The sequence below is a fragment of the Artibeus jamaicensis genome, unplaced genomic scaffold, assembly GCF_021234435.1.
Source record: "Artibeus jamaicensis isolate MK-2021 breed Jamaican fruit bat unplaced genomic scaffold, CSHL_Jam_final scaffold_847, whole genome shotgun sequence".
NCBI lineage: Eukaryota > Metazoa > Chordata > Mammalia > Chiroptera > Phyllostomidae > Artibeus > Artibeus jamaicensis.
This window is the reverse complement of record NW_026522057.1, coordinates 1152504-1164591: the sequence shown is the minus strand read 5'-3', so window position 1 is coordinate 1164591 and position 12088 is coordinate 1152504. Positions and strand designations below refer to the sequence as shown.

The following is a 12088-nucleotide window of genomic DNA, read 5'->3' as shown; positions in this document are numbered from 1 at the left end:
TAAAATGGTCTTAGACAGAAGTAATATTAGATGACTATGCTTCTCATATCAATGATCAAACATTATTATTTATATAAGCCTTGTCCCAATGGTATCCTGGGCAAATTGGCCCTGAGATGCCTACGGATAGCATGGCCAACTTGCTCTAAAGGCAACTCTTTTCTAACCTGGTCACACAGCAATTTGGACAGCAAGAGAATACTACAGAGACCAGCTGACACCAAACAGAAACTGGCAGAATGGCAGAAACTCAATCACAGAGATAGAAAATGGGTTAGTACATTACAGACCTCAAAACCTGCACTCAAGTAACTAAAAATCACTGAACTCCTGCTCTCAGTTAAGAGCTACTTCCTGGAGGCCATGAGAGAGAACAGTTAGGAACGGGTTCCCACATTGTCTTGACTGCTGTCGTCCTATTGGTCAAGACCCTCTTAACTCTCCCCATGCCATTTGCTCCTGACACCCACATTTTCAGGAGATTAAGGTAAAGCATGAAGGGTCTCAAGATGTATGTGTTGCCTGGCTCAACACAAAAGGCACCCGCTGTGAGCCAAGATTGGCTTTCTAAGGACTAGCTTAACAGAGTATTAAGTTGTATCCCCTGTGATTATCTGTTAAATGTGGAGGAGAGCTCCATCTCTCCAAAGCTTATTATGACTGGTTTCTTAACGCAGCTTTCTTGGTCATGGAGGACAGTGTCTCAAAGAGTTGTGCAAGAAAAGCCTTCATACCTTAGATGTGAGGTCCCGATGGAAAATGCCTTTGAAGTGAAGGTAGCTGAGGCCCACTGCTATGTCATAGGCCAGTTTCACCCTCACAGTCCAGGGCAAATGCAGGTTACTGTCTAGCAACTGTTCCAGGTTTCCAGAGTTGATATACTGCAAAACAGAAGGAAAGCCCAGCTACCATTTGTTAGGAATGTTTGGCTGGTGGTAAAACCACTAGAGAGTAAACAGAAGATAGAGACTGTAGGTTTTTATTTGTTTCTTTTAAATGACTGAAGCCCTATTCTGCATCTGGTACGTGTTACACAAAAAGATACTTTCTGTTAAGGGGATCACATCTATTAAGACATAGACATTTGGTAAATGCTAAAGCATAACTTTGTACATGTACAACACTACGCAGAACAGAGAATAAAGTTACTAACTCAATCTGAACATGTCAGAAAAAGCTGCACAAAGAAAATAAGGAGTCAAAACAAAAAAGGAGTCAAAAGGATAACCTGGAGGAGCAGGAAAGGAGACAGTCCACACAAAGGGAGCAGCATAAGGCAAAGATACAGGTTAGTGCACGGTGCATATAGAAGAGATGGCCTAGAGATGCAGATGAGGCTGATACACTTTGCTAAGATGTACGGGCTTTATCTTGTCTATAGGGAACAAAAAAAAAAGCCTTTTAAGCAGAAGAGTAACATGTTCATATTTGCTTTTTAAAGAAAAGATTATTTTAGCAATGGTACTCATAAATGGATTAGAGTGGAGAATATGGAGAAGGAAAAATAAGTTAGAAGATTATTGCAATAATCCTGGTCAAAGTAGGGTGCCTGAGTTAAGGCAACAGGGGAGGCCATGGGACAGAGTAAGATTCAAGATATATTCAGATGGCAGAGTAAAAACAAAACTTGATGGCTGCCTGTATAGGGGGATGAGGGCAATGGAAAGCCATAAGTTGCTCTGAAGTTATTGGTCCCTGGATGCCATTATGAAATATATAGAATACAGAGAGAGAAACAGGTTTTCAGAATAAGAGGCAATGTTAAAAGACAAGTTTGGCCAAGATGTGTTGAGTTTAAAGGCTTGTGGGGCAACCAAGGTAAAGATGTCCTACAGAGAGTTATTTAAAGTTCGGGAACAAAGTCTGGGCTAGAAACTAACATTTACAAGGCAATAACATTGAGCTGAAGTGGTCATGGAGGCCAAGGAATGAATGAAATTGCCCAGGGGTTAACATGTAAGGTGGCAAACTAACACATAAAGAAGCAGGCATAATAAAGAAGAACCAACCAGAATATCATCACAGAAGTCAAAGAAAGAGAATACTCCAAAGAAGAAAAGACCAAAAGTATCAAGTGTTATAGATCAAGTATGATGAGCATTAAAAATGTCTGTTAATGCCCTGGCTGGCGTGGCTCAGTGGATTGAGCGCAGGCCTGTGAAGCAAGGGATCGCGGTTCGGTTCCCAGTCGGGGCACGTGCCTGGGTTGCAGGCCGGTTCCCATCAGGGGATGCACGGGAGGCAACCATACACTGGTGTTTCTCTCCCTCTCTCCTTCCCTTCCCCACTAAAGATAAATAAATAAAATCTTTAAAAAAAAAAAAAATGTCTGTTAAACTTGTAACTAGGAGTCACTGGCAACCATGGCCAGAGCAGTTTCAGTAAAATGGTTAAGACCAGAGTAAAGCCAAAGTGAACTGAGGAATGAACAGGAGATAAAGCTACAGAGAAACTATGTGAAGATGTACTCGTTCAAGAAAGTTGGCTGTTCGTCATTTCTGCATAGCCATGAAGGGCCCCTTTGCTTTGTTTTTTAAGAGCAAATAAACACATTATATAGAGATGATAATAATAACAGTAGCTAATATTTATTTATATAGTGCTTACTTTGTGTCAGGCACTGTTCTAAGAACTTTACACTAACTATCTCATTTAATCTGCATATAACCGTATGAGATGAAGTGTACTATCATCCTCACTTTACAAAAGGCATTTGGAGGTTAAGAATCTTGCTCAAAGTGACCCAGTTATTAAGGAGCAGAGTCAGGGCTCAAACCCAGGCAGTCTGGCTCCAGACTCCGTGCCCCTCACCACAGCATTACACCAGGGAGTTAGAGGCCACAGTATCTGGGTCAGCCTCGCACAGAACAGAAGCTCTGCGCTAAGTTTTCTGCCAATCAGGTTATGGATTTATCCAAACCTTACATGATGTACTATTATCTTCCTCCTCCTTCCAAGAAAGAAAAAGGGACAAATTTCTCTAAGCCTAAAATTAAGCTCTTAATACCTATTATGGGGGATATTATTGAATTTACAAAAAACTAGGAAACCTAATGGGCTAGGAGGCAAGAGATCTGAATTTTAGTCCAATTTTGCCTCTTAATAGTCATTTAACTTTGAGCAAATCAACTAATATGAATATCTTTCAGTTTCCCCACTTATTAAGTAGGTATGGTAATCTCTGATCCATATAACTCACAATATTATTATGAGAACCTAATAAAATATATTAAAGTGCTTAGAAAAAAATCAAGTGCCATATAATCAAAGACTTTCTGATGTGGTAACATAAGCACCAAAAAGAGCCAGCTGGGGGCAGCACAATGCAGCTCTTCAGATCCTTGGTCAAGGCAGATTAGGTTTGGAAACACACAGAGAATGGCTAAAATACACCTTTTCTCAAAAGAGAAACCTGTTGATCTTCTTCATCCTGCTTGATAGTCCATCTTTGGACATCTCAGAATGAAGCATAATGGCATTAGCACAGTGCCTTCATTTCTTCACTCCAGTTGAATCTGCCCACAGTTCATATTTGAAGTGCTCATTTGCTAAAAAGAAACTGAACCTGCAAACTCCAAGCCACCTGGGAGCAATAAAGCTGACACCTAATGATGCAGACAAATTTCTTTAGCTCTGAGAGCCAGAAAGATTGGAGGTGGTTCACTCCTTTGGCATGGTGACAATGGAACACAGAAGGCCTGACTTCAGGAGTCACTCAGGTTTTCCAACTGAGGGCGGCTGGGCAGAGAAGACTGAGGCAAGGCTGTGTGTGCACTATCTGTAAGCCGGACTAAGCCAGGACTCGTGATTCCGGCTCAGAAAACGCGTTTACTCTGTTCAGCCATATCACTGAAGACCTGAGAAACCCACATACCAAGCCAGAAGGTGAAAAGCAGAGATGAAAGGTAAGACACAGTGAGGAATCACACCAGTTAATAGGCTCTGAATTTTCCAGGCAAGATGGAAAAAGTACAAACCAGGACCAGAGAGGAAAACTGAATGAAGTTTATTGTTACAACTAATCTCTCTTGCCAGCCTTTGGTGAATACTCTGGTAGGGCTGATAAGTCTGTGGGCTTTCAGAAACCACAATATCTCAGTGTCTCAACATCTTTTGCATGTACGAGGAAAGGAAGTTTTAGATCCTCCAACAAGGAAGATTTCTAAGTTGCTACATACTCTGTGTGCCCATTAGTTGGAACGTTCACTTCCCCATAAGCAACTCTTAGTGCAGACTCAGCTGGAGTGTCCTCTGAACAATAACCCTCTGCAGGAAGCAGAGGCAAGAGAAACTGCACTAGCACACTCAGCTTTCTGGGATGAGGATAGCACCTGCTTTGCTTTCTTTTTCTTCCAGACCACTCCCTTGGGCAGCCCTACAAATCAACCTAAGGCACTGGCAATATATTAACATAACTTACTAGAGAGAGAAGTTTTTACATTTTCCATTTCTTACTGTTGTGATTTTACACTTTCAAACTCAGAAAAATATAATATCAGCCAATCAAATGTGTTACTGGTACTTCAGTAGCTCTCAGTGACAGGTCGCCAACTTTTCCTGCCCTACAACCTGCCTGTCCTCTTCATGATCTAATCAAACATTATAACAGAGTTCCTGCCATTTCATTTATGTTTGATACCTGATTTCATTAAAGACTGTTTTCCTAGAAGACACCCAATAGATAAATATATGTTGGTAACTAAGCAGTATTATATATGCAAGAAATCATATGCCAACACCCTAAAAAAAAATCATCAAAGTGACAGATGGGTTGATCCTCAGCTCTCCACTCAGGAATATCATTTCAGGTTATTTCCACACACTTTCATTGAGCATGCCTTCCATCTTGCTGCACCCATATAAGAGTAAGAACTGGTCAGTTTACATGAACATTGTATCTCCCAATGAGTAGAAGAGTCCCTAGTACATGGTAAACATAGTGTGTATAAACATGAATAACATGCACCCTGGCTGACGTAGCTCAGTGGATTGAGCACGGGCTGTGAACCAAAGGGTTGCTGGTTTGATTCCCAGTCAGGGCACGTGTCTGGGTTGCAGGCTGGGTTCCCAGTAGGGGGCTCACAGAGGCAACCACACATTGATGTTTCTCTCCCCCTTCCCCTCTCTCTAAAAATAAATTTAAAAATTTAAAAAGATGATTAACACACAGATAAAACTTTAAAGAAGTCCAGTGAAAGACACATAGGTTAAGTATATAATACCAACAGGCCTTTTTACCAGAGGTAAATACTAGGGGTATGAAAGTAGAAACTGACTCTGCCTGAGGAGTTTGGAAAGTTTCAGAGAGGAAATAACATGTGAGTTGCATCCTAAAAGACAGCAGTGGTCTAGGCTGAGAGAATGGTCCTTTCCATGTATCCCATAGAGGCTCTGAGGGTACCAGCTCAGGCACAGACAGGCCAGGCACATAAACACGTCCACACAGTGCATATGCTGAAGCAAGGCCAAGCAATACCTACCACTCACCATACCCAGAGCTCCTGTTCCTGATTCTTGCTGATTCTAGTCAACTAGAGCAGCCTCACCTGACCAAAACCAGAAAGAATAAGACCAAATGGCTGCTTTTTTGTTTTTACTTAGAATTACCAACATATTGATATCTTCAACCAAAAAAGCTTATTTCTGAAGTGATTCAAACCCATATTCAGACAGGCTCTAAAGAAAATATCAACTGTAATATCCCCTTTTGAAAAATCTACCTGACGGGGACTGGAGCTAGAATGCTTACCTAAGGCAGATAAATGTGCTGCCATGCAACTAACAGAAACCACTTGTTGTCATCTAATTAGCAGGGCTGTCCTGAGGAAGATCGACCCATCAACCAATAAAAACCTACTATGTGAAAACACAGAGATAAGTGGGGCCAGTTTCTGCCCTTAGTTTGCAGCCTAGCAGGCAGGACATATTATATAATCAACTACCAAACTTTTTTTTACAAAGGACAATAATATGACCCTATATACTACATAGAAATATCATTCTGCCCTGGCTGGTGTAGCTCAGTGGATTGAGCGCGGGCCTGCAAACCAGACAATCGCAGTTCGATTCCCAGTCAGGGCACATGCCAGGGTTGCAGGCCCGTTCCCTGCAGGCCAGTTCCCAGCAGGGGACACACGGAAGGCAACCATACATTGATGTTTCTCTCCCTCTCTCCTTCCCTTCCCCTCTAAAGATAAATAAATAAAATCTTAAAAAAAAAAAAAAAGAAATATCATTCTAACAGTAGTGTAAAACTGTATAGAAAGGACAGTCACCTACAAAGGAGTCCCCATCAGAGTGTCAGCGGATTTCTCAAAAGAGACCTTACGGGCAAGAAGGGGCTGGAAAGAGGTATTCCAAGTCATGAAATCCAAAGACCTACAACCAAGATTGCTCTATCCAGCAAAACTTTCACTTAGAATGGAAGGGCAGATAAAGTGCTTCTCAGATAAGATCAAATTCAAGGAGTTCATCATCACCAAGCCCTTATTATATGAAATGTTAAAGGGACTTATCGAAGAAAAAGAAGTTAAAGAAACATGAACAGTGAAAGGACAACAAATTCACAGTTATTAACAACCACACCTAAAACAAAAGCAAACTAAAAGGACAGCTAGATCAGGAGTGGAAACATAGAAATGAAGATCTCAAGGAGGGTTAGCAACAGGGGAGTGGGAGGAGGAGAAGGGGGGAGAAGGTATGGAAAATAAGTAGCATAGACAGTAGACAGAAAATAGATGGGGGGGGCAAGAATAGCATGGGAAATATAGAATCTAAAGGACTTGAGACACATGGTCATAAACTAAAGGGGGGGTAATGGTGGGGACGGGGGTAGGGTGGAGGAGAATGACGGGGGGAATAGAACAACTGTAACAGCATAATCAATAAAAAATTTAAAAATTAAAAAAAAAAGAAAGGTCAGGAATTGAGGCTTGGAGAATAGTTAGGGGGCTTCTGGAATCATCCAGGTGGGAAGAAATAAAGGCCTGAATAACACAATGGCAGTGAGAAAGTTAGTATCTGGAGACATGAGAGGTAGAATCAACAGGATGTGACGTTTTATCAAAGGTGGGTTATGATTAAGAGATAAGGTATATAAAATATGTTCAGCACAGTGCTTACGTTACTGTACAAAATTTATTCTCCCCATTGTCAGTATCTTTTTGCGGGGAGGATTTTATTATTTATTTTTAGAGCAGCCTCACCTGCTCTTTTAGAGCGAGGGGAAAGGAGGAAGAAAGAGAGGGAGAGAAACATCAATGTGTGGTTGCCTCTTGTGCAACCCCTACTGGGGAGCTGGCCCACAACCCAGGCACATGCCCTGACTGGGAATCAAACCAGCGACCCTTTGGTTCACAAGCCGGCACTCAACCCACTGAGCCACACCAGCCAGGGCTCCCCATGATCTATATTTTATCATCATCATTCTTCCCCTGGGTTACTCCATTAGTTTTCTAACTAGTCTCTGGTTTCCTTTGTAGATCTTGAACATACTTAGCCCTTATTCCAATCCATTTTACATAATAGAAACAAGATAATCCTTCTGAAAAGCCAACCGGAAGCCCCCCTCCTATTACAATTATTCATTGATGCCCAATTACTCTTAGGGTAAAACCCATGTCAGCAAGGCAAACAAAATATTTCACTCCTGCTTATAAAGGTTTCATTCCCTGCTCACCCGTACATTTGCACACATTGCTGATCCCTTTATCGGGATTACCCTTCTCCTAGGCCTGGCTAATCACTCATTGTTGAGGGTTCCTTTCCATTTCAAAGATACTCATATGCAGGTTGGGAGTAACAAAAACATCCTATGCAAAAGGAACACAAATATAAAGTGCAGAAGTTAGTAGAGGTGTTTTTCTGCATAAATATAAGTAGTGATGAAGGAATGAAAGGAGGGTATTGCAACGGTCCACACGAGAGATGTCAAATGCCTGAGTTAGAGTGCTATTTGGGCATGAAAATGTGGGCTAGAGTTAGAATATGCAGAGGCAGAATCTAAAGAATTTAGCAACTGAGTGGTACATATGAGAACTGAGGAAAAAGAGAGTCAAAGGCAACTCACAGCTTCCAAACTGAGGTGTTCAGAGAAGCAATGGGAAGGGATCCTGTAATCTTATGTGCTGTCAGTAAGTCAGAAACCAGCATCAATGCCAAATATCCAAATCAGAGGCTTGTTGAATCTCGGTCCTTTGAATGGGCCTCTACGAAGGAGAGCCTGGGCCCCAACCTACTTTTCACTGAAGCCCAACAATGCCACTGTGCTGCCACTGTCTGTTTGTTGGTCAGCTCCAAACACAAAGGCCAACAGACACCCCATCCTGCTGGCTTGCTTTAGAGAAGAAAAGAAAGCTTTGTTACTGCCCTGGGTAATTCCAGGACAGGCATCCCAAGAGCACCCTGTGGGAGGCTTGTGCTCCAAAGTCACCTCCTATTCTCAGCTCAAGGTTCCACAGCCACTGCAAGTCTATGTCCGTATATCTGCCAAGACCCAGCCTCTACTCTGGGAGGTCCTCCAGGGCCTGTCTGACTGAAATGATCAGTGGTAATAAACTGATTCAAAGAGAAGAGAACCCAAAATGTGTTTCAGGATATTAATCAGTTGCCTGGAACAATAAATTGTTGAATGAACAAATGAATAATTAACTATATTTAAATAAAGAGAGGCAGGTTTCAACTTCCCTCTTATGGGAACCCCCCCCAATTCAGTCATTAATGTAATTTAAGATCAAAAAGTAAAATATGCTTTTAGACAAATTTTCTGATAAATACCGTGCAAAACAAATATTAATAATGCCTACTATAAGGCAGGTACCATGGTAGCACTGGCTATAAATTGTAATACAAAACAGTGTTTGGTTATAATAGCTCAACAGTAGAACAACCCAAAAATGTCCAACAATTGATGAATGGGTAAACAAAATGTTTGTTTATTGGCCACACACCGGATATTATGCAGCCATAAAAAGGAATGATGTATTAACTCATGTGCAATGTGAATGAAACTTGAAAACATCTTGCTAAATGAAAGAAGTCAGATACAAAAGAGCATATTTTATTATTTCAATTATATGAAATGTTCAGAATAGGGAAACCCACAAAAAAAATGTAGGTTGGTGGCTCAGAGGCTGAGGGGAGGAGGACTGGGGAGTGACTGCCAACAGGTACAGGGGTTCCTTAGGAGTAATGACAGTGTCCTGGAATTAGACAGTGCTAGTGGTTAGAAAACTTTGTCAACAGACTATCACTGAACTGTACACTTTAAGAGAATGAATTCTCTGGTATGTGAATTACATTTTGATTTTAAAAAAACAACAGGGAAATTTGAGAGACTGCCACATGACGACTAAATGGAACGTAGTATCCTGGATGGCATTCTGAAACAGAAAAAGGACAAGAGGGGAAAACGAAGGAAATCCTAATAAAGTATGGATTGTAGTTAATGTAAAAAAACAAAAAACTTTGCTTGGCCACTCAGTGATACGAGTGTATCATCGAGAATTCTCTTACCACCCTTACAGTGACTTCTTAAAGTTGTCAGAATTACATGGACTTAAAAAATAGAACCGAGATCTTCTTTAGGAAATTATAGAAGACACTTCTTTTGTCAGCAGCTAAAAGCCAAGTAAAAGAGGCCACAAAGATATCTTTCCCACTTCCCACAGATGGACACTATGAACCCATTCACCACTTTAAAGAACATAGATTTGTGTAACAAACCTGAAATAGTACAAATGGTTTTCTATGCATGTAAGCTACTATAAACACTAAAACAAGTTTACTCATGGACTCCAAAAAGCTTCCCCATAGATTTTTAACTCTTACGTCAAACATCTCATAACCAAGATCAAATTTGTTTAAATGTAGTAAACATTAAAAAGATAAATCTGTAGAATAAATCCTCTCAAAGAAATAAACTAAGATAAGGAGACTGTTCCCTTTACCCCAAGAAGCTCTACTAGCAGTCAATGGTCTCAGACATGATTTAAGATCAGGCCAGGGCTCTTTTTTATTTTTATTTTTTAAATTTATTTTTAGAGAGAGGGGAAGAGAAGGAGAAAGAGTGGGAGAGAAACATCAATGTGTGGTTGCCTTTCATGTGTCCCTTAGTGGGGACCTGGCCTGCAACCCAGGCATGTGCCTTGACTGGAAATCGAACCAGCAACCCTTTGCTTCACAGGCCCGTGATCAATCCACTGAGCTACACCAGCCAGGGCCAGGCCAGGGCTCTTGATCACTCCATCCAACCTGCCTTCCGATCCAAAATTCACAATAACTCTACCAGCAACACAACATGGCTATGGGGTGCATGGTTTAAAAGCATTCTTCCCTCCGCCTTACTACTGCTGATGGGGGAACAAACCCAAATAATGATTTTTAATTATTCATTTTAAGTAATAGTTAATAAGCTTAGTAATCAATGCATGTAAAAAGCAATTGTTTCAGGAACTGAAGGTGGGCCCCACCCTACCCTGGCTCTGCAGACGACGAGCAGTTCCACCTTTGTGCCTCAGGAGGACTGCAAGCAATCCAGGTGGTATCTGAGCCACTGTGCTCCAGGGATAGATGTCCACTGCCCAGGACACACATAAGGTCAACAGATGAAAGAATGTTGTAGCTTTTATCTGATTAGCTTTTTCTCTGCATTCCAAACCCCATATAAAAAGGGTTGGTTTGAAATGAAATGTAAGACAGTCTCTTAGGATACATAACCCACCATCTTCTCAGGTGACCGGCCTTCTGAATCAAGTGCCCATATAAATTCGATCCCTGTCTCTGCTTATTGGTCCTGGTGGTGACAGGCAGCACAAACACTGACTTTTCCGGTTTCACTACAACCCCACGCTCTCCAGATCTAGACAGGAATCTCTGACATTCACCTGGTGATTGAGCTTAGAGTGAATGGAGCTCAAAGCAATCTGTTAAGGGAGACAAAGCACCCTGCTTCCCCACCAGAGGTGAGGTGCAGGGACTTAACAGTGTACAAAATAAAAGGACAAACCAAAAGAGGTTAGGTTTCTAATTAATGTGTTTTATATGAAAGGAAACTGTGTCCTCAAATGAACCAATCATTTCTTCCACCTCTTCTGCCTATATTAGAACACTGCTTGGTCTCTGGAAGAAGTCAAGCAAAAGTTAAAGAAGGCAAACTACAAGCTCAAATGGTATCTTCTAGTAGCAAATGGTAGGCAGAAGAGTAGCAAGGGAGGAAAGGTTTCAAAGATTTCCAGTTTGCTCTGTGAAAGACAGCTTCCAGCCCAATAGTGAGTTGAAGAAATCTCTTCTGAAGGCTAAGGGTCAGATAGGTAACCAAGTACCCAGAAATTCACAAAGATTACTTGGAGTTATCAAAGGAAGGGGTGGAGAAAAAGGAACCAGCCAGCTCTGCTTCTATTGCAGAAAAAACAAATTTGAGGTCTGGTATACCTACATCTTCAAGGAAAAAGGGAGAACCTTTTCCTCAATTTCAGACCATCTCAAGTGTCAGAATGATGTACCCTCTTCCACGAGAGAGTAAATGAGAAAAATCAGATGGCTAATCTTGAGTGATGTTAAGTCTAGATTTATTTTACTAACAGGTTCAAAATATCTTTCCTCTTTCAGCCACAGGGACTCTCTAGGAGGTAGCTAATGCTGGTCTAAGGCCAACTCTCTATTCAAGCAAAGCAGCAGATCTGCATATGATAGGACTTGGAAGGGTTTGGGGGATTCTAAATTGTAAAAAAAAAAAAATTCTAAATGACTAGAAGCAGAGTAACCATAGCACTGAATTCTGAACCCCTTTCCAAATAAATTCAGGATGTCCCGACACACCATTAACTTCATTTCATGAGTTTACTGAGAACAGGCACAAAGCCATGTTTAGATCAGTGCCTGGCAAAATAGGCCCCAATAATACTTGTTAAATGAATTAAGTGTCCCTAATCATTATATGTCACTAACTTATATATAGGGATTCCTTCTTCACCCTTCATGAATCAGTTCTCATCAGCTAACTCAGTCTTTAGAGCTAAAGGTCTTATCCAAGGAAGGGCCTTAAAGATTTAATGGTGTGCTATTCCTGAAATGCTCAAAGACCGAGTCT

General features: G+C 41.2%; 1 protein-coding gene across 5 annotated transcripts in view; it reads right to left on the bottom strand.

Moving 5' to 3' along the window:
- Nucleotides 1-12088, bottom strand: part of TESK2 (testis associated actin remodelling kinase 2) — a 111851-nt gene that overhangs the window by 11842 nt on the left and 87921 nt on the right. For 4 of the 5 annotated variants that reach the window (XM_037149235.2, XM_037149236.2, XM_037149240.2 and 1 more), the window contains one exon: nucleotides 735-881. The exons of the other annotated variant lie outside the window; for it this stretch is intronic. In XM_037149235.2, the coding sequence (XP_037005130.1) occupies nucleotides 735-881 (147 nt within the window). The remainder of the gene's footprint in view (nucleotides 1-734; nucleotides 882-12088) is intronic. 5 annotated transcript variants of the gene reach the window in all.